The 21,950-nt window shown below is 38.8% G+C and overlaps 2 protein-coding genes across 5 annotated transcripts in view; one reads left to right on the top strand and one right to left on the bottom strand.

The window, feature by feature from the left end:
• Positions 1–1,202: 1,202 nt before the first annotated feature.
• Positions 1,203–21,950, bottom strand: part of METTL9 (methyltransferase like 9) — a 45,534-nt gene continuing 24,786 nt past the window's right edge. For 2 of the 3 annotated variants that reach the window (XM_033425962.1, XM_012532768.3), the window contains exon 5: positions 1,203–1,905. In XM_033425962.1, coding sequence (XP_033281853.1) covers positions 1,700–1,905 — 206 coding nt within the window. In that variant the 3' untranslated portion in view covers positions 1,203–1,699. The remainder of the gene's footprint in view (positions 1,906–21,950) is intronic. The other variant, XM_004268567.3, reaches the window with a different exon arrangement.
• On the top strand, positions 3,916–14,672 carry IGSF6 (immunoglobulin superfamily member 6). Of its 2 annotated transcripts, XM_033425963.2 has the most exons (7): positions 3,916–3,986; positions 7,340–7,696; positions 10,069–10,175; positions 10,308–10,328; positions 10,833–10,880; positions 11,230–11,310; positions 13,102–14,672. In XM_033425963.2, the coding sequence occupies exons 1-7, from the start codon at positions 3,920–3,922 to the stop codon at positions 13,159–13,161; spliced, it is 741 nt and encodes a 246-aa protein (XP_033281854.1). In that variant the 5' UTR covers positions 3,916–3,919; the 3' UTR covers positions 13,162–14,672. The 2 variants fall into 2 exon arrangements, with proteins under 2 accessions (XP_033281854.1, XP_012388223.1); XM_012532769.3 differs by lacking the exon at positions 10,308–10,328.

The following is a 21,950-nucleotide window of genomic DNA, read 5'->3' as shown; positions in this document are numbered from 1 at the left end:
TTCTGGATTTCAAGGTTATGAAACACTTTGGAGCAGCCTGCCTCTTTGAACATCCGTCACTCTTGCACTCTTGTTCGGCAGTCTAAATAGTAACCCCTGATGATGACAGTTTATAAAGAAGCAAAACTCAACTGTACAAGAACTACATTAAGTTTACTCATTTCCTCTTTTTTTACAATCTAAGGTGCTAAGTATTTGCACTTCACTTACTTGAATTCCTGGAAAAAAGCATTAGAACACACCAATAACACTTTTGCATAAATCACATAACCCAACTCTTATGACTACACAATAACATTGGAAGATATTGGTGTGAGGACATGGGAATGCTGTTCTCAATGAATAATAAAGTCATTCTTCTCAAGGATTGAATTCTCCTTTACACCCAGGTGTTGCAGTAAATGTGCTGATCTGATAACTTCTATGAGCACATGAATGAGAATATTTAATGAAACACCTGGCTGACAAAAGAAATAAAGTTGTGAGAATAACATATTAATAGCCACGATCTCAAATTGGCATCTGTTATTACTGAGATTTTAGATTCTGGGTTAAGTGCTCTGCTCTTTGTAACATCCATAATGGCTATTGATCTTGCTAATGAGTTCCTCATTGCAACATTTCTGGATATATAGTTGGAGGTACTTGCTGATTCTAGAATGCATGAGTCTGACATGGTTTCCTCAAACCACACTCTTGGCAAACTCTAAACTCAGTTAAGGATTTCGATAAACTCAGTTAAGGATTTCGAAAGAGCCGAGTTCTGGGAAAGATGTATACAAGTACAGAGTAAGAAGCTGAATTAAAACATTTTTAGGTTGCATTTTTGTCAGAAGACAAAACTGAATGTTTCAATGCTGAGAACCTGAGACTGTCCGGAAAAAACAAAATTCTGAATGTAGGACAGAAGCTACCACAAAGTCAGAATCCAGTGTTCCGCACTTCCGAAAACAACATGAGTTAGGGAGTGAGAGTGGTCCTCGAAGTACTGTATCTGAATGAGGTTGTTCTAAGGGTTCGTCTGGGTTGCCTATGTTCACCACACCTTGCAGTAAGCACCCCACCCCCGTCTCAAGCCTTCCTTCACCGCACATTCAAGTCAACTGCATCCTTCACATACTGCTACTATTCGGGTACCCCTGAAGCCAAAGCAATGACAGATGCTAGGGAAGCCTTATATTAACTCAAACGTGATGCCAAAGTCATCTCCAAAAAAGTTTATTAGCATGATTAAAAACATTTTCTTGAATAATGATAGAATTTCTAAACATGAAAGAGTATCAGTGGCTATATCCTATAACCAATATTTGCAACTGGATGGACAGTTTTATTGCCAGTCTTCATTTTATTAAAAACAATCCATATTTATTGGTTCCATGTGAAGTCATGACTATTGCTTTGCCTGGGAATGAGTCCCTACTGCAATTAAGTATAAAAAATATCTTCCATAATCGGAGTGTGACCTGCATTACTGAGTAAAGAGTTAATAAAAATCCTCAAAGAGTTGGGTTTTTGTTTTTTAAAAACATTCCTTTTACACACTACAAAGAAATAATTAGTATTTTGGCTTTTAAAATTCCTACATGATATTTAGAATGGCAGTCCCCAAAGGTCCTCCCTTCGCATAATTGAGAACGCAGACCCTCTTCCGGAGCATACATTCTTGGGGTGGACTGTGAAAATTTCAAGCTCCACGTGTTTATACTGGTTTGAGAACAAAGACAGCGTCATCCAGAACGTAGTAGTCATTATACATGTCACCTTCACACAGGTATGGCAGTCTAGTGAAAGCTTCGATAACAAAACCAGCTTTTCGGAAAACTTCAGGCAGACTATTCACTTGTTCTTCCCAATTCTGTCCCTTGATTTCCAAAATTTCTGATGGTTTATCCCACTTGCCACCTACTAAAACAAATAAAAACATTAAGTTAAATTCTTGAACAAACAAGTTATTTAAAGAGGGAAGAGGGGAAGAACAATATTTGCTAAGGACTTGGTATGTGCCAAGCACTGGGTGCTTTGAGGAATCATCTCCCAGGTGACCCAGCAGTAGGACAAAGAGAGGAAGTACAGACTTAGGAGAACTGAAGCACGTGCCCCAGCCTACAAGGTTCATGAACACTGGGGCAGAAACATAATCCCTGGTTTAACTGGACCCAAAGCCCACACTACTATTTTCTCTGACAGTTTTGGACATCACCCTCCCTCAGACTGACTGGTGTGTAATGGTTAATAGGTTTGGAAAACTGCTGATTAAACACTGGAATATTGAAGCAGAGAGTAACATGTAAAACTTGAAAGACAGTTTTGGATAAATGCTAGAAAATGCCACTAGTGTAGTAAAATTATGCAACATATTAACTAGAGAGGTTTATCAGGCTGAAAATAAAAATAGGCTAATGAAGGTTTTAATTTATAAAAACAGATCATTCAGTATCTTTTTCAAGGGAGGTCAATCCACTCTCTAACTTTCCAGAACCATTTCATAAAAGTTAAGCTCCAGAACCAGAGAGTGGCTAACACACTAGAACGGATGAATCAATCCAGCACTTCTTGGAATAGTGACTGAAGTCTATGTTATGTTAGTCATTCCCAAACCCATGAGCATCAGATGCCCAGATACTGGGGGGCTAGAAAAGGTCTTCAAGTTCACACACATACCAAGCACTGACTACAGACACACACACACACACAATAGTATATATAAATTTGGGGGTGCTTTTAGATGCTATGATGATGGAAAAAACACAATAATACTAAAAGCGTTACTAAATTCAGACTGAGAATAACTTTCCGTAAATGACAAAATATAATCAACAGGTGCCAAGAGTACAAACAGTACAGTGGGAAGATTTTTCGCTCTTTTCAGTGGCCCAGCACCCTTTTCCTGGTGGAAGACAAAGCCTGGGGAAGCAGCTTTCCCTGCCTTTCTTGCAGCTAAGGCACTGGCACACGACCTAAGCTCAGAAACACTCGCCTGAGACCTGGAAGGAGGAGCTAGTGACCCAGAGAAGTGGGGACATGAGGCTCGTTCTCTGGGGAGGCGGAGCAGTGGCGTGAGACCAAGCAGCTGGGCAGCGTTGAGCGGTACTACCGACAGGCTTTGGTCCAGCTGCAGCATCTAGTGCTCGGCGGCGGCAGTGTGCTCTTTGGATCAGTTTTATAGTATGTTTTGGGGCATGTGTCTTGTGTGTAGACCCCCCCACACGATTCTCCAGTCCTTCCAGTGACTCGCTGAGCTACCCCAAATCCTTTCAGTAAATTACCCTTTGCTTAAGTCAGCCCAAGTCATTTTCTGTTGCTTACAAAGAACCTGACTGATGAAGCCCCCAAGGGGCTGGGGATGACAGAGATTCCACACAGTTGTTTCACAGCACAATAAAAGGGGTCACACAAACTGGGGCACAGCTAGTTAATGGTACACAACTTATTTCTTCATTGTACTCTGATGTACCGTTCACTAATTTTTCTCTTGTCTCTACGTGAAGACACTTCCTTCTGCTTCTCCTCCATTTCCAGAAGTTACTGGCCCAGCACTAAGCACAAATTAGATGCCCCAAGACCAGCGACTGAACTGCTCTAGAAATTTAAAGTACGAATTATCCGTCAAACAATACATCCTGAGAATATGCACCACGTGTAAATCAAAATCTCACTCAAAACATCTAACACTTTCGAGGATTTGTAAAATCCAAGAAAAATGTGAACATATGAACATTTAGAAATGTGCTCTAGGCTAAAATCTCAACTTTCAATGGTGAAACTGGATTACAAACAATCTTTACACAATTTCAAAAAGTTCCCGATTATGGTTCCTTAATAAGAGTTCCTCTCTTTGGTTCTTCCTTTCTTTAAAAAAAAAAGCCAACTCTCTTCAAATACACAATCCCACCAACCACGTCACACATAACACACAGAAATGGAGACTGTGAACAGAGGCAAAATCATTCTCGGTCTGGAACTCAATCTGATTCTATTTCATGTCGGTAAGGTTCTTTTATTTTTCCCTCCATTTTATTTAAATCAATTGCTACTTTTCGCCTAATTCATTTATATTTTAAGCCCCTACAGATTAATTTTTAAATGTATAACATTATGGAAATTGTCTAAGGTGATAAATTTTTTTTCTCAAACAGGTAATAAAAAAAAATAGCTGAGAAAAAATTTCATATTAACACTGAAAATGTCCTTTGCTCTTATGCAGCTGTAGAGAAGGGCACCTCACCAAAGGGTTGAAAATATTCGTAAAATCACATGTTAGTAATCAACAATTCAGTTCCCATACAGGTGAACTCACTCTGCACTAAACAATACTTGAATATTTTTAAAGAACAGTGCTTCAGAAAAGCTGAATTTCTATAAATTAAAGTACTTGTCATTTAAAAAAACAACTGCAATGGCTCCTTCCTTGAAGAATCATCTCATAATATATGGATGCCTATACCTGTTTTTTCTCTATGAAAGAGTTTCCTACATCACAGTTCTAATAATCTCACCATAGTTCTAATAAATCTAATAATCTCAGATTTGCCCACAAAGTTTGGGTCATAGGGCAGGAAAGGGAGCAAAAGCTCTTAAAATGATTTTTTTCTCATCTGTCAAGAAATATAAAATGTTAACAGTGATTTTGGTGGGGGTGATGAAAGGACTATGGGTGATTTTTTTGCTTCTACTTTCAGTTATAGTCTTTTTTTCCCTAATATGTATATATTACTTTTAATATATTTTAATTAGTATTATTTTAAAGACGAATTCTTATCTTTTAAAGATATATTTTGAAAGATGTGCAGATAAAATATCTGGAATTTGCCCTAAAATAACACAGGACTGAAGGAGCAAGTAGGGAGAAGAGGTGAAACAACACTGGGTTGAAGTCAGGGGACGGCACAGAAGTTACTGTGCTGGTCGACTACTTCTGCATATGTTCGAAATTTTCCAAAGAGGCTTTTTTTAGAAAGTGTCAAAAAATTAATTTTCTATGTATTTTCTAGCTTGGTCTTCAAAAATAGTAATCTTTTTTTATTCCCTCCACTAAGAAGATAAACTTTCAACCTTTTCAGATTTTTTTTTAAAAAAAAACCCTACAGAATGTGGGAGTTCTTAAAGAGAAATCTTCCAAGGAGTGGGCTGCAGTGTGACATATCATCCAAACTTCCCTCTTCTCACTAAGATGTTGCTTCACAGCATGGGGGAAGGGGCAGCGGTGCCCCCACAGTCTGCGCTCTCACAGGAAACCACTGCAACTGGTTTTCTCCCTTCTCAGGCAGTAGTCAGAAATGAGCAGAGACATGAAACTCCAAAGTTGCAAATATTTATTTTACCCTGGAGCACTAGCTCTCCAAGAAAAATGTTAAAAGGCAGCTTCCCTGTTAAAAACTCTATGTGACAGAGGACCTGACACTGGGACACTGCTGGTTAACTTTGTGGCTTGGTAGGCCCACTTCCATTTCAAGTTTCCATACATAATGATCACTATACCTTGTAAAGCGTTTCTTTACTTCTAAGGTGACTGAGTCTGGGTAGGAGACCTGTGCTTACAGCTATCAGACTTAGGAGTGAAGCTAAGTCCCTCAGCTGAAGAAGTAGGAAGCCTGGTCTTCTCCAAGTGACTTTACCCTCTCATCTGGTTTACATTTATCAGGTTGCTAAAAAGCTCCCAGCTCGTCTTCAATTGTACAAATACTAAAATTAAAACATGGTGAGAACAGACCTGCATCACAGATACCATGATTCTAGTTTTAACTCTTCTGTTCTGGGTCAGGACCTATAACAAAAACGTTAGGTGACAAAAAGCGCGTCTGAAACTTACATCAGACCACTTGGATTACCTTTCAATTTCGTTTACAGTAGCCAAGGACAAAGTCAGACAAATAAGACCACATGGAAACATAACCAGGCAAAGTCAGACTAAAAACATGCAAAAATTCCAATTTGTCTCAACCAATACTATTTCACATAGAGCCTCTCCCTTGATCCCAAAAGGGTTGAGGGGAGGTCTTCCCATTTATAAACACCTGAGCAGCTTTCCAGCTTCACATGCCTGGGATTAGACAGAAGGCCAAAGTAGGGACCCAACCTCTATGACATGAAAGCAGCAGGACGTGGTGGAGAGAGCACTGGACTGGATATCTAATCCCGGCCCTGCTAACACATTGCTGAGATGTCCACAATTATCTCTAAAATGGGCATATGACACTGCCCATTAATGGAATAATGATGGCAGCAGAAATAGCTACCTTTTATTAAATACTTACTAAGACTTAGGTAAGTAAATACTCCTTATGCATACATGGCCTCACTTAAACTTCCCGCTAAACTCATGAGGTGCACAATACTATCCCATTTTGCTAATGAGGAAACAGACCAGAGAACTAGGAACTGGCAGAGCTAGGATCCGAACTAAAGTGTGTGCTCCAGGAGCTCCACTCTCATCAAACAGATGAAAGCTACAAGAGACTACAAAGCAACATACAAGTGCCAGGAAGAAATCCAACTTGCTGGGCTGTGGCCCGGCCAGCTCATTAGGCCTCTGCTCAGTAATCAAAGACACTGTAGGCTGAGCCCGGGCTACATTTTCCCAGATGTACATCTTGCCTTTTATAATGTTTCCCACTGGGACAACTAGACTCATAAAAGAACAATTGTAAATTGTCATGAATTCCTAGCAATCACAACTGCCACAAGGCCCCCCCCAAATTCCTACTGCCCATGTGCTCAATCAGTGGGTGTGACATTTGCATGAAGGGCTTTGATACCTATTACCACATTGAATACAACACTCCTGTGAGGCCAGGGGGTACGGATGAGGAAACGGGTCCTGAGAGAGTAAGTGATCTGCATAGGGAGGTCAGAGGAAAGCTTGTACGTACACCACAAGTGTACATGTGGACCCCGAACTTCTGACTCTGGATCTGCTGTCACCTCCGCTCATGATAATGCAGATTCCCGGGACCTCTCTGGGGCTGCCCTCGAGTACCAGACATCACTGCACAACAGCAGGCTGAGCTTAGGAAACTCGGAGAGTTAGGAAAAGTGAGGAATACCAGTGTCTACTTTTTTTTTTAGTCTCAAATTTTTTTAATTGAAGTAAAGTTGATGTACAATGTTATGTAAGTTACAGGTGTACAACCTCACAATTTTTAAAGGTTATACCCCATTTATAGTTATTATAAAATACTGTCACCAGTGTCTACTTTTACAGTCTTGTCTGTGCTGGGAGTGAGGGAAGAAAAAGAAAGTAATGGCTTTCAACGATTCTTCACCCCAAAATGTCAATAAAACGGAAGCACAAAGGGAGGTGAGAGGCCCGCTAAACAGGCTCACCTGCTTCCTCCTGCAGGTGCCGCAAGCAACTGTACCGTCTCGGTGGTTCAACCACCTTCCCTTGAAGTGGATTACACTCAAAAGGCTGTGACCATGCAGTGCTCTTTCTCCACCGCGGGGTGCCCTGCAGAGCGACCAACAAGCCTGTGGTTTCGCTATGGCGCTCTCCAGCCCGAGAACCTGTGCTTGGATGGATGCAGAGATGAGACAGACAAATTCACCCTTGTGAATCTGGCACAAAACCAAGTTGCCCTCACTGTAAACAGGCTGGCTTTCAATGACAGCGCAATCTACATCTGTGGAATAGCCTTTCCCAGTTCAAAGGAACCGAGAGCTAAGCAGACGGGAGGAGGGACTGTGCTGGTGGTAAGAGGTTAGTCAAGACTTTATTCCCGAACACTGCGTTCTGCTCTGCCCCCGAAATGCATCACAATACTTATATGCAGAGATTATGAGGTAAATTTGATAACTTAGTACCCGAGCCAGTGAAGAGTGTGACCTGCACACAAGCTAACATGAAGTCTGGATTCAAGAACTCCTCTGACACCATCTCCCAGCCTCCACAGACGCAGAGTCAGGGTTATGTGGGTGCTATATTCTCTTTCCATGTCCAGACTTTACTGGCAAAGGCTGACCAACTATATCCTCCTTTTGTATGTTACACTGATTGAAATGTGATGATTAACTGACAGCCTTGTCAGTATCTAGTCTGGTATTGCACCATCTAGAACAAAACACTGGAGAAGCGAAAGCGATCAATAAATTGGACCCAGAAAAAAAATATGCATTATGGAGAATAAACACAAATTTTAGGTGAAGCCACTGGGGGATCCCTGACCCTACCCCTTCTGCATAGATAATGAACAGAAAAAAGGTCGGTGTGGCCCTGGCTTCTTGAGACTTACTAAAATCCATGACAATTACCTCATGCAAGTGAGGACACGGAGCCTAGCTAAGTTCTATAAATTAAGAAATTAAGAAATTTCAGAGGAAAAGCTTCACGTGATTCTGGGGGAAGGAAATGAAGGGCAGCAACTCCGTGCTTTTTTTCAGACCTCTCGCCTTTAAAGAAACTCTGGTATGGGCTTCCCTGGTGGCGCCGTGGTTGAGAATCTGCCTGCTAATGCAGGGGACACGGGTTCGAGCCCTGGTCTGGGAGGATCCCACATGCCGCGGAGAAACTAGGCCCGTGAGCCACAACTACTGAGCCTGCGCGTCTGGAGCCTGTGCTCTGCAACAAGAGAGGCCGCAATAGTGAGAGGCCCACGCACAGCGTTGAAGAGTGGCCCCCGCTTGCCAAAACTAGAGAAAACCCTTGCACAGAAACGAAGACCCAACACAGCAAAAATACATAATAAAATTAATTAATAAACTCCTACCCCCAACATCTTCTTTAAAAAAAAAAAAAAAAACTCTGGTATGATGAGCACTGAGATCATTAAAACGTAAACTCAAATTAACCAGCCTTTTGGTTTTAAAACAGGACTTTGAGGAGCCCAGATGGTCCTGTATTTTAACCCCTGCTTTGGTGCTCTAATGGCCTTTTGATATTCCACTGTCATTTAACCTTAGTTTATTCTCACCTGTAAGGTAAATTATAAATGCGTTAATACACATAAAGCACTTTTAATGGTGCCTGGTTCATAGCAAGTGCTCAATAAATATTAGCTATAGGTATTAAAACAAACACAACAGCTTTGGAGATCTGTATATCTCACTGCATGCATTCATCTTCTATAAAAAATATTAGACAGAAGAAAAATGGTTTGTAAAGAGATGAAGGTTTCAAACCTGCAAGCTTATGTGAAGAAACATTCTTCTTGAGGAACAGGAATGAAAGTACCACTAAGATAGACATGGCAACTTCCTTTTCTACAGAGCTCCTAATTTCACACTTGAAACTTTTTAAGTTTTACAGATATGATTGATTTGTTAGTTTCACAAGAAAAATGTACGTTGTATAAACTGAGTTCACACGATAAGCATCTATGGGATATTTAGTTGAAAAGTACAAGTTATTCAGATAACAATTATAAATCTAAATGGATTTTGTATTTCAAATACTCAGGTACTTGAAGACATGGTGTGTTACTTCATCACTACCTAGGGCACAGGACACTTCCTGCAAGGAGGGAGAAATTCAGAATGTGCAAACGGATTCAATAAATCCACTTCCAGAACTTTATTAGAAATAAGGGGCACATATAACAATGCCTGTCTTTTAAGCATGCAGTGAGCACTAGAGTCTCAATGTACGGCCTTCTCAGGTTCTTAGAGAACTGCACTGTGTACTAAACAGTTCAAGGTTATAAATACACATGGGAAAGTATCTTAACTCCATAAACAGACTCTTGGTGACACCTGTACATCATATCTACTAAAAGAAACTTTAAACACCCTTGAACAAACTCTTAATGTTTATCTAACTTTCAGCAAAACTTTATATAAAAAGTGATTCTTAGCATTATGACAAGTAATTGAATTTCTAAAAATTTTAAGTTTTAAAAATGAATAACATGTTGGGCATAATACATTTAAAGAACTAATGAACTGGCTTTAACTATATCATATACTTGAGTACTTTCTGAATCAAGAGACCCTGAATAAATTTTTATATGAATAGCCAAATAGAACAAGTTCATGTTTCACCTCTAACATGTAGTTTCGATTATACTTTATACATATATTTGCAATAATATGCTTCAATAGTGACTGTGGTTCTTTCTGTATCTGTAATTAACAAAGACAGGAAGGCTCTCAGCAAGGAATTGCAGAGTCTCCTGACGGCCCTCTTATCACTGCTGTCTATCTACGTCACTGGTGTATTCGTGTACTTCATCGTCCTCACCAAAGTAAGTAAAATTTCTTGCATTAGATGTCCCTATGGCCTTGAATATTATCATAAGGAAATAATTTCCATCTCTCCACATGTTGGGAGCCTCAGAAATAGCTCATCTAATTAATATCTTCCTTTGCATTTGCAGGAAATACCACCTGCAGAAGAGGTCTGTAGAAGAAAGCAAAAATTTTCATCACTGAAATTATTAACCAGAGTACACAATTTACAGGGTTTTCTTTTTAAAACCCAGTAATATGGGAATAAGAGACCCTTCTTTATAACCATCATACACATGCTACTTTCCGCTGGTGGGGGAGGTATGAAAGGGCTAAGAACAATCTTTAAGAGCAAAAAAAAGTTAAAAGAGATTAGAAACTGCCTTTAAATATCTTTAAAAGGCCTAAAGATTTTGAGAAAGACTATCTTCTGGTTATTCACATGCTACAAGAGGGGGGATGTGTATGTTATATTAGGATTGCTATAAATCCTACAATCAGTTTGAGCTATTTTATTAATAAAGCATCTCAGAAATGACATGAAAATTATTAACTCTTACTGCATTACCATTTAAATATTAAGTTAGTTTAACCTTATTATGGTATGAGATCTCTGCCACAACTGTTTTGAGTACATAAAGTGTCTTATAAGATTCTCCTTTTCTTCTTGACAGTCAAAATCTAACACTCTAAGAAAGAAAGAAACAGAAGATTCACAAAAGGTACAGACCAATGCTTGTAAAATATCTTTCGAATTGTGGTTGTAACTACTTCAAATCCAAAATAATTTAAGAAACTCAGAACATCATCAAAGAACAACTTGCAACCACAGATACTGTTTCCTATTGTTGAGAAAAATGATAATGGTAACATATGTGGTAAATTGATAGTTCTCAATCATAAATTCTACTTACTATACTCAAAATACAAGAGTTAACTAGGTATAGATGTGTTGGGCGGGGTAGCTTCTGAGACTGATGGCAATAAAGAAAGAAAAGGCTGAGATGATGTGCAATAATCACTGCTTTTATTCCTGAGAGAGATACATTTTTTTCTTATTTGTATTTATAGAAAAAGAGTGCTCGGCGTATTTTTCAGGAAATTGCTCAAGAACTATATACGAAGAGACACATGGAAACAAACCAACAACCTGTAAGTGTAAAATATCAAAAAAGATATAAAGCATATGTTTAACTAAAAACAACTAAGCTGCCAACAACCTATCGATAACCAAGTTTTCCTTTACAAACGTCTGAAAGAGGATTTTCACAAAATGCATCTTTATATAGAACTTGCTTTGATAAATACATAACAAAGGTCATCTGATGCAATATTCAATAGACAACAGGCTGGCATCTTAGTGACATGAAGTCTTTCAGAAACACATTGGATACAGGCAATGTTTTCAGTACAGACGAGGATGCTTTTGTGGGTTGAAAGCTACTTTGTATTGTATCTTGCATGCAGTAGTAAGCATTAAGTAGATGTTGCAAACATCTGTGGATCAAATTATATAGAAAACTTACTTGTTCACATTAAAAAAGATACAGCTAATAAAAATAAGAAAGGAGGGCTTCCCTGGTGGCACAGTGGTTGAGAGTCCGCCTGCCGATGCAGGGGACACGGGTTCGTGCCCAGGACCGGGAAGATCCCACATGCCGCGGAGAGGCTGGGCCCATAAGCCATGGCCGCTGAGCCTGCGCGTCCGGAGCCTGTGCTCCGCAACAGGAGAGGCCACAACAGGGAGAGGCCCGCGTGCCGCAAAAAAAAATAAGAAGAAGAAGAAGAAATGAGGTTTTTTTTCAGTCTTTGGGGTTGTAGTCATAGAAAGAATACATCTATATTGATTACAATACATTCTGATAGTGTTTCTTTAAAGTCCTATATAAACAGGTTTTTCAAACAAGACATTGTTTTAGAGCCAGCAGAGCAGATGGTTTCCATGATGCATGATCAAACTGCTCAGATTTAAATTAAAATGTATACAAAATAATGAACTTATATACTAGGAAAGATATTTTCTTCTTAAACAGCAGCCATGAGGCCAAATGAAACAGAATTCTGATATGAGGTGTGGGGGGGGTTTTGCTTTGTTTTGTTTTTAATTTATTTATTTTTGGCTGCGTGGGGTCTTTGATGCTGCGCGCGGGCTTTCTCTAGCTGCGGCAAGCGGGGGCTACTCTTCGTGGCGATGCACGGGCTTCTCATTGAGTGGCTTCTCTTGTTGCGGAGCACGGGCTCTAGGCACACAGGCTTCAGTAGTTGCGGCACGCAGGCTCAGTATTTGTGGTTCATGGGCTCTAGAGTTCAGGCTCAGTAGTTACGGCGCACGGGCTTAGTTGCTCCGCGACATGTGGGATCTCCCCAGACCAAGGCTCGAACCCGTGTCCCCTGCATTGGCAGGCAGATTCTTTTTTTTTTTTTTTTTTGGCAGGCGGATTCTTGACCACTGCGCCACCAGGGAAGCCCCCTGAAGTGTGTTTTTTAAAATCCGATTTCTGAAAAGGATTTTCATCCAGGAAAGAATATCATCTACGTGGTCACTTCATCCTTCAATGTATATATAAACACATAAAGAAGTGGCCTAATTACCTAAGATGTCACTCTGAATAACTATAAATGCCTGTTCACACTCTTTTCTTATTGATGCTGGGGCACCTTTTTCAGCAAAGAGACCAAGTTAAATGGCCTGAAGACAGGCCTGGAAGTAGGAATTTTAAAGCTCTAAGCCAGGGCTTTGACAATGGCATCTGAACAAGAAAATTATTCTTCAGTTCCCACATCTTACTCCAAATAAAGGGAAAATGGTAACTGGACCTTTAAGGTTACTGGAAGGGTATTTAGGACCCAGAATGCAAGATGGCACTGTAGTTTATATGTTGCTTGTAGTGTGGCGTTATTGGTTACATAACTTAAAATATGGCTTATTATTTACTATTGCAGCAGGAGAAAGACAACACTTATGAAAATGGAAGAGCACCTTCTAACTATGAAAGACCATAGAAATCTTCTGATTTTCAATTAAGTCACTGAAAATCCAACTCCAGAAGTTATGCAAGTGTCAATGGACATACACTGATCAGGGTTTTTTTTAAAAACAATTTAAAGTAAACGGAAAAGTCAACTGGCTACAAGAAGAATGTCAGAATATAAGGAAACTATTACTAAGAGTAATTATCCCAATACTAAAGCCCAACAAAATGCAACTGAAAAATACTTTCCTAATTTGCTAGGAGAATTCTAAGCAGTCAAACATCTTCAAAAACTTTCAATTACAGCATATATCCTTTATTTGTTTCATTCAACATATGAGGTGGACCACATGATGACTGTTGCCCTGAAGAAGATTTGAAGCCACACCACGTGCCTCAGTCTTGCACGGAAGAACTGTCTTTACGGTGTGTAGAAGTGATGGGCCAATTAGACTAAGTTGGCAGGGAAGGAGGATGGAGGGAGGAAGGAGAGTGGCAAAACTTGAGTTAGAAAAAATCACCTTGAAAAGTATTTTGTAGCAAAAATTATTTCCTCTGGTACTGCAATGGGGCAATGGTATAGTGCACATTTTCCTACCAGGGTATGCAAAATAACTTACATCATGCTACCAACAAAAAGTGAGACCAGAATAGAATATAGAGTAAGAATACAATAATTTATATACAGAAAATCCAAAGCAGAAAGTTCAACCAGAAAAAACCTCAGAACAAATAAGCCACATCCGACTCTAGATGTCAGTCTCGTGCCAAACAGCAGCACCAGGGAAGGATTCGGCAATGCACTGTTCCTGACAATGCCCTTGCAATACTGATTTTTTTTTCTCTTTTAATTAGTCATTGTATTACACGCACACACACACAAATATACATATGTGCACATACATACACACTTATACAAACCTACACTTTATACATAGCTGGGATCATACTAAGTATATAGTATATTGTCCATTGCAATGTTGATTTTTAACCAACTTAGGAGGGAAATGTTAGGTAAGGGACTGGGTATACAGCAAGGATGTTTATGGCACTCATTACCATCTCACTAAGAAAACATGTTATGAATTGTTCCCTGAAAGTTACTTCTGTGTAAAAAAAAATCTATTTAAAGTACCTACAAGTATATGTTCATTACTAAACATGAATTACAACCTATTATGTTTATTTCATTAAAGTGCTTCTCTTAAGCTGGTATAAAATGAGATGTATTCTTATTTTTAAAACCCAGATCAAAGTTTAGAATATTTTAAGATCCCTTGAAAGCGTTTTGTACTAATGGTTTAAATCAGTAATCTCTAACCTTTCTAATCACATGTGCCAGGAAAAATGGAAAGGGGAGGGAGGGGAGCACATAACCTCATTTTATTTGTGTGTAGGATGTATATACGTGTGAGTGCATGTGTGTGATTTATATAGTGTGTGCATATACACTTATGTGTGTATATGTGTATACACAAAAATAGAAATTAAACAATGGGCATTAAAAGTAATATAAATAAAAATGTTAATATTTTCTTCCTATATCCCAAAATAAATTGTCTTGTGTACTCCCTCCACTTTGAGACCACTGGCCTGGCTGAAATAAATGAACTTCCAAACCACTAACCACAAACACCATCTAGGTGAATAGAAGAAGTGTTGGATTCGATCATTTCCTTTTCGTTTCTGAGAATCATTACTTGGTACTTTCAGGGCTGAAAATATACTGTTCTTTGTGTAACTAACAAGGAAACAAAATCCCTAAGACAAATTCATATTTGATTCAGATTAAATCTTTGCCAATACAACCAAAGACTGTGTTTCAAAGATTGATTTTTAAGCTAAAATTTGGAATACACTTTTCCAAGTAGTTATATTCCCTGAGGTCATATATGAGCGCCTGATGTATATAGAATATTCATTCTTTTATCCATCCATGTAGCCAACAATATTTATTGAGTGCTATACTATTATGCAACCAAAGGCCTCTTTTGCATGCTATCCTTGGGTCTCACTGAACTTGTCCTCGCCTGTGAACCCCACCTTGTTCACATCTTCATGCTTTTTTGCACATGCCATTCCCTCTGCCTGGTAAAATGCTCCACAGATACAAACAGGTCGAATGTCACCTACATGAAAACTTCCCTAGCAGTTAATGGATCTTTCCTTCTCTAAACCGATAGTACTCTGTCATGTTTCTTATCAGACTATCCTGCCATTGTCTGTTTACATCTTCTGAACTATTCTGTAAGTATTTTAAAACTAGAAGCACATGTCTCATTTCTTTTTATTTCTACTGCCTAGCACTGCCTGGTACATAGTAGGCTCTTAAATGCCTTTATATGAATGCAATTGAATGATGTTTCTATAGAAAAATATTTTTTCAGCATTTCAACTAAGATATGAAGCACACTTCACTCTCTAGCCATTGATCCTCACCCCTCTTCATAAGGACTGTTCACTGGATCCCTAACATTAATTTTCCTGCTATCTGAGCATCCAGAATTTTCACTGGAAAGGATTAAGCTATAGCTTTCTGTTTAGATTTATATTTCCCAAGACAATGAAAAGAAAATAATATTAAAACAACTTGAAGACGAAAATGGACAGACATGGTTCTAGTGTCTATACACCCTACCCTCTAGACAAGAGCACTTAAACCCACATACCAAAAGGTGTAAACGAGATTTTCAGAATAAGTCATTTCTTTCTCTCTACTATATAAGACCTGAGAGAGTCTGAAGCCCTGGGCTAATAGGCATATAGTTAAGTGTCTGTGGAGTCAAGTCACATAAACCGATGGAAAAGGTACAGATTCTGAGACCAAGTTAAAATGCAAAAACATTGACAAATACTTCAAAGTGAAGAACTGTGAACAAATCTGATCAATGAAGCTACAAATAAAAGCAAAGTAACGGAATAGGATGGAATGAAAAAATCTAATGTGTATCAAATGCCAATACTGAGATAGACAAGGTTGGGCACTATCCTTTAAATTACGTTATTTAATCTTCACAACAAACCTCAAGGTAGGTATTAGCCCCATTTTTACAGATGAAACACTAAGCTTAATGAGAGGCTCAGGTAATAAGGGCTGACCCCTGTTTCAAAACAGGTCAGCCCTCAAAGCCCATGCTCTTTCAACAAAGCAGTCTGGCCAGAGTCTAGCTTATTTCTATTTAGACTGATGGGAACTTTAAGACTTAACATGTCTAATTTAATCTGAACAATGACCCTGAAAGAAAGTGAGAAAGTTGCCAGTGGCTACCTCTCAAAACCCACAGGCTTAGCTGGTTTCACAGGAGAATTCTACCAAATTTCCAAAAGCGGATAACCATAATGCTATTTAAACTGTTCCAGAGCATTAGAAAGAACTTAGAAATTATTTTTTACAAAACCAGCAGAACATTGATACCAAAACATGACAAAGATAACATCCTCCAAATAAAAGATCAGATCAGACCAACTATCATTTTTCAATAATATTAATGCTAATATTTTTATTTAGAGTTTTTGTAAATACAATCTAGTGGTACATACAAGACTATTCTGCCTAAGCCCAGAGATGCAAGAGTGGATATGTATTAGAAAAGTACTATTAATTTAATAAGCCAATGGAGAAAAACCCTATCTCTATAGATGTTGAAAACACAGGTGGCAAATTCAACATTGATTCCTGATTTTTTTAAGCTCTTAATAAAATAGGATTTTTTAAAAATATGTATCTCAAGCCAAACAGCAATCTCAAGCCAAAAGACAGAATCATATTTAAAGTATTTTTTCATTAAGGTAAAAAACAAAGCAAAAATTTCCACCATTTTTTTCTTTAACATTTTCTGGAAATAACTACAAATTCACTTGTACCAAAAAAAAAAAAAGTCTAAAAATGAGAAGGAAGTATTAAAACCATCTGCAGATGCTATAACTGTATTTTAAAAAACCCAAGAGAATCAATGCTGAAAACTACTGGACACACTAAAATAATCCAATAAGGTAAATGGTTACAAAACTGGTACACACACACACACACACACACACACACAAAACAACTGCTTGTCTGTGTATGCATAATATCCACTCTAAAATATGATGGGAGAGCCATTTGAGACAACATGGATGAACTTGTAGGACATTATGCTAACTGAAATAAACTAGACACAGAAGAACAAATACTATATGATCACACTTATATGTGGACTTGAAACAAGTCAAACTTGCAGAACCAGAGAAGAGAATGTTGGTTGCCAGGAGCTGGTGGGTGGGGGAAATAAGAAGATGTTGGTCAGAGGATACAAACTTTCAGTTATAAGATGAAAAAGTTCTGTGGATCTAATGTACCACCTGGTGACTACAGTTAATAATACTGAACTGTATACTTTAAATTTGCTAAAAGAATAGATCTTAAGTGTTCTCATCTCACACACACACACACACACACACACACAAAAGGTAACTATGTGAGGTAATGGATGTGCTAATTAACTTGATTGCAGCAATCATTTCACAATGTATACTGTATACTAAATCATCATGTTGAACACATTAAATACAAAAAATGTTTGCCAATTATATAAAGCTGGGAAAATTTTTTATTTTTTTAACCATGAAGGAAGAAAAATTCCTATTTATAATATCTCACACACACACCATTAGAATAAATCTAACAAAACTTGTGCAGGACATTTATGAAGAAAATTTTGTTACTAATGAACATAACTGAATAAATTGAAAGACATCCTATTATTAGCTAAGAACACTCAATACTCCCTAAATTAACCGATAAATATAGGGGAACTAGGCAAGTTAGTGCTAAAGTTGATCTGTTAAATAAATAAGCCAAGAAAAATCTAAGAGAAACTGATTAAGAAAGACTAGTGCTATGATACTAACAAGCATGATAAAGCTACAGTAATTAAAGTATTTTGGTATTGGTACACATATAGAAGGATAAATCTTCAGAGAACAGAACCAAACACATTATAGGACTTTAGTCTATGATTTAGGTGGCATTTCAAAGCATTGGGGAAAAGATGATTACTCAATAAATGGTGTTAGGATCACAGTGTAGCTATTTGGAAAACTCACTCTTTTTTTTTTTTTTTGCATTACGCGGGCCTCTCACTGTTGTGGCCTCTCCCGTTGCGGAGCACAGGCTCCGGACGCGCAGGCTCAGCGGCCATGGCTCACGGGCCCAGCCGCTCCGCGGCATGTGAGATCTTTCCAGACCGGGGCACGAACCCGTGTCCCCTGCATCGGCAGGCGGACTCTCAACCACTGCGCCACCAGGGAAGCCCTGGAAAACTCACTCTTTAACAAGCAGTTCCACTCCTAGAAATGTATCATCCAGATAACCATAAACCTTACTTCCTTCAGCCTTTTCCCTACATCACCCTCTAAGAGAGGCCCTTCCCTGAGCCCCCCTCTTTAAAATTATAGCGCCCAAAGCCAACCCCCAATTCCAAGAAGCCCCTGTTTTGCTTTTATTGTTTATTTTTCTCCATAACATTTATCACCAACAACATGCCATTTGTTTACAGTCTGTCTTCCTCATTAGAACATAAGCTCCATGAGGACAAGGATATTTGTATGTTTTTCGCTCATTTATCTCCAGCATCACTCAGTATACACTTTTTAAATGATAAAGATATTCTGTGCCATAAGAGTATCCCTCCCACCTTCACCGCAAGCTCAGTCTCACAGTGTAAATATGCTCAGGGCAGACTCCCTCCCCAGACCTGCAGCACAATTGTCCTAACCTGCCTGCCAGTTGTTGGCTGGGCAGGGCATGTGCCCCCATCCTTACCGATGGGAAAAAGTGCGATGTGCCAGGGAGCTTTCTGGAAAAGGTTTCCATCACTTTAGAAAAAAAAAAAGGATGGGAGAAAATGCCTCTTTCTTTCCAAGACTCTGTCACGCCTACACATGATGCTTGGCGCTGCATCAGCCATTTTGTAATTGCGAGGGGAATGTCAACACACTGAAGATGAAGAAATGAAAGCAAGTTCTGAACTTCAGTGGACACTTTCATCACTGAATTAACCAACCTCGAAATCACTTTTCTAAAATAAACTCTTAATTTTTAAAAGCTACTTTTAGTTGCTCCTTCTGTTTCTTGAAGCAGAAAACATCCTGATACCTACTTACACGTGTGCAAAAGACTTGCCTAAGAATGTTCATTTCACTTGTAAATATTTATAAAGCAAACTGCTGGTATCTAAAAGTAATAAGTCAACAGAGGCCTCCGCTAGTAAAGTTACCAAATGCCCAGCAGTGTGCTGGTAAAGGTTTACCAATCAGCTAGGAGAAGGGAGAGACTATTTGTGGAGTGTGCCAATTTCCATGGTGTAAGTACTCCCATTGAGGTCAATTTCAATAATGGCCAAGTTTAACAACCAGTTCACTAAATTCCTGCCAAGATAACAATCAGCTCTCCTGAGCCAGTAAAACCAGCTCCAGCACACCACTGCTTACACGTAGACAAGGATGTAGATACTTACGCACTAGTAAGGAATAATTTCCTAGACATGCTTGAGAGGAAAAGGGCAATGAAACTATTTATAATGGGCTTTAATTATAGAATCAATTTTTTCATGTTCACACATATTTGCATAGACTATCTTTAGAAAACTATTCAAGAAACCTGAACAAGATTGTGTAACGAGTGGATAAGAAACCTCCTTTTATACTCTCTTGCAAGCTGCTTGAACTCTTTCTGACCATGAATTACCTTTTCATAAAAATTACAATTTTGAAAAATTAAACATCACTAAATGTTCATTTTTGCAAAATAAGTCTCCTTTTCTTGATTACATACTTTGCCCCTTTTTGATGCTTAAAACAATTCTCACTAGGTTTAATAACCCCCAACCAGAATTGGGTCAGCAAACCAAACAAACTGAAATTACAAAGACACATTTTGCATTTTTTTTCCCTAAATTAACCTAAGCAACAAAATTGCTGTGGTTCAACTTCAAGACAAATCAAAAAAAATTACACAAGTAATCATTTCATCTACAACTGCTTTTGTTAAAATATAAATTGAGCCAAGTGTGTAAAGTACACTCACATATCCTTAAACCAGCCCCATATACATGAACTCACAGCAAGATCACTTTGCACCTCCTGGGTCTTCACACAGTGTCACATGGAAATCATCAGGATCTAATTAGTGACTCAGAGAAAGGAAGCAATAATAGAGTGCCACAAGCGGTCTACAAAACTTATAGGTCACTAAAGGTCACCCACAGCAAACAAGGCTCCGCTGCTCAGTTTGCTGTGTATCACACACCAGACTCCTTGGATTCAACAGGCAACTGTGCAACCACAATCAAGGAGCTTGTTTTCAGGCCTTACTAGAGACTGCCCTCTTGTCCAGTTTAACTTCTTTTCAATTTTTAGTGTCAGAAACACAAGGAGGGCTTCTCTGGTGGTGCAGTGGTTGAGAGTCCACCTGCCGATGCAGGGGACACGGGTTCATGCCCCGGTCCGGAAAGATCCCACGTGCCGCGGAGCGGCTGGGCCCGTGAGCCATGGCCGCTGAGCCTGCGCGTCCGGAGCCTGTGCTCCGCAACGGGAGAGGCCACAACGGTGAGAGGCCCGCGTAGCACAAAAAACAAACAAACAAACAAAAAAACCACAAGGAAATAAAATTCATGGTTAGATTGATGTTTTTTCCCCTGCTCTTCCACCTCCTGCTATGTCAGGAAGTAGCATTAAAGTTCCATCGTGTGGTTGCCCAACAGGACACAGGAAGACTGGACCTTACAACCTGATGACTAGTGACTACAATGCAGTGAGATGGAGCCGAGGTTTAGTTACACAGGGAACAGCACTGAAACAAGGTCAGGCTGCTAAATTATCAAGGACAACATTTACCAGGTTTTCCCCTATACAACACATATATGCACTATATGGGCACTCACACATTATAGCAGTTTTTTTCTTTACCATGACAAAAGGATTCAACACAGGAATGGAGAAGTTAGATGGGGGAGGGGACATCTATTCTATCTATTCTCCTTCCCACCCTCCTATGTCTAAAGAATTCTCCATTTTCCCCACCATCAACACAAACCTAAAACCATTCGGCAAACGTTAAGACAAGCACGAAATCAGAAGGGGCTAAGACCTGAGGGAGAAAAAATAAGAAGAAAAGAAGGAGCAAGTGAATGGCAACACAAATCCACAGTTATAAGCAAACTTCAGTGTTATTCCTTAAGACACAGACTCTCACAGGTATTTGATAACTACGATGCTTACAAAATACTAATGGATTTCTTAAAAATGTCTACAAGCTCTTAGAGTTTTTGAACCCAAAGCTGAACAAGGCAGTAAAAAAGAAAAAGTAAAGATTTAAAAATATTAACATGCATTACTCATATAATAATTTTTACATGACTGTACAATAACTTATGAAAATTCAAAAGAGGTTTAAAGTCATAACTTTCAACATGATCTAAAATGCAAACCACATAAGCGAAAACCAAGTATGAATGAATGTCTCTGGCCAAAAGTAAATGTGAAGCAATATGAAATCAAACCATTTCTTCTGAGATATTCTTCGTTCAGTGTTGCTGAAGAGCAAGACCATGCAATCAAAACACCAAACGTCAAAGAAATGATACATGCTGGGACACAAATGGTCTTCAAAAGGAAAAAATGGATAACAACAGCATTTATCATTATTAGAGTCTGGGACGAGAGACGTAAAATATGAAACAGCTGTAACATTTGGCAGGTATATTCAGGTAGATTAAAAGGCATCATTTATTGCTTGACTCAGCTCATAAGCTAATAAATTAGTGGTTAAGGCTCCATTTA

This window comes from Orcinus orca, chromosome 16, assembly GCF_937001465.1.
Source record: "Orcinus orca chromosome 16, mOrcOrc1.1, whole genome shotgun sequence".
NCBI lineage: Eukaryota > Metazoa > Chordata > Mammalia > Artiodactyla > Delphinidae > Orcinus > Orcinus orca.
This window is presented reverse-complemented; position numbering and strand designations above follow the sequence as displayed.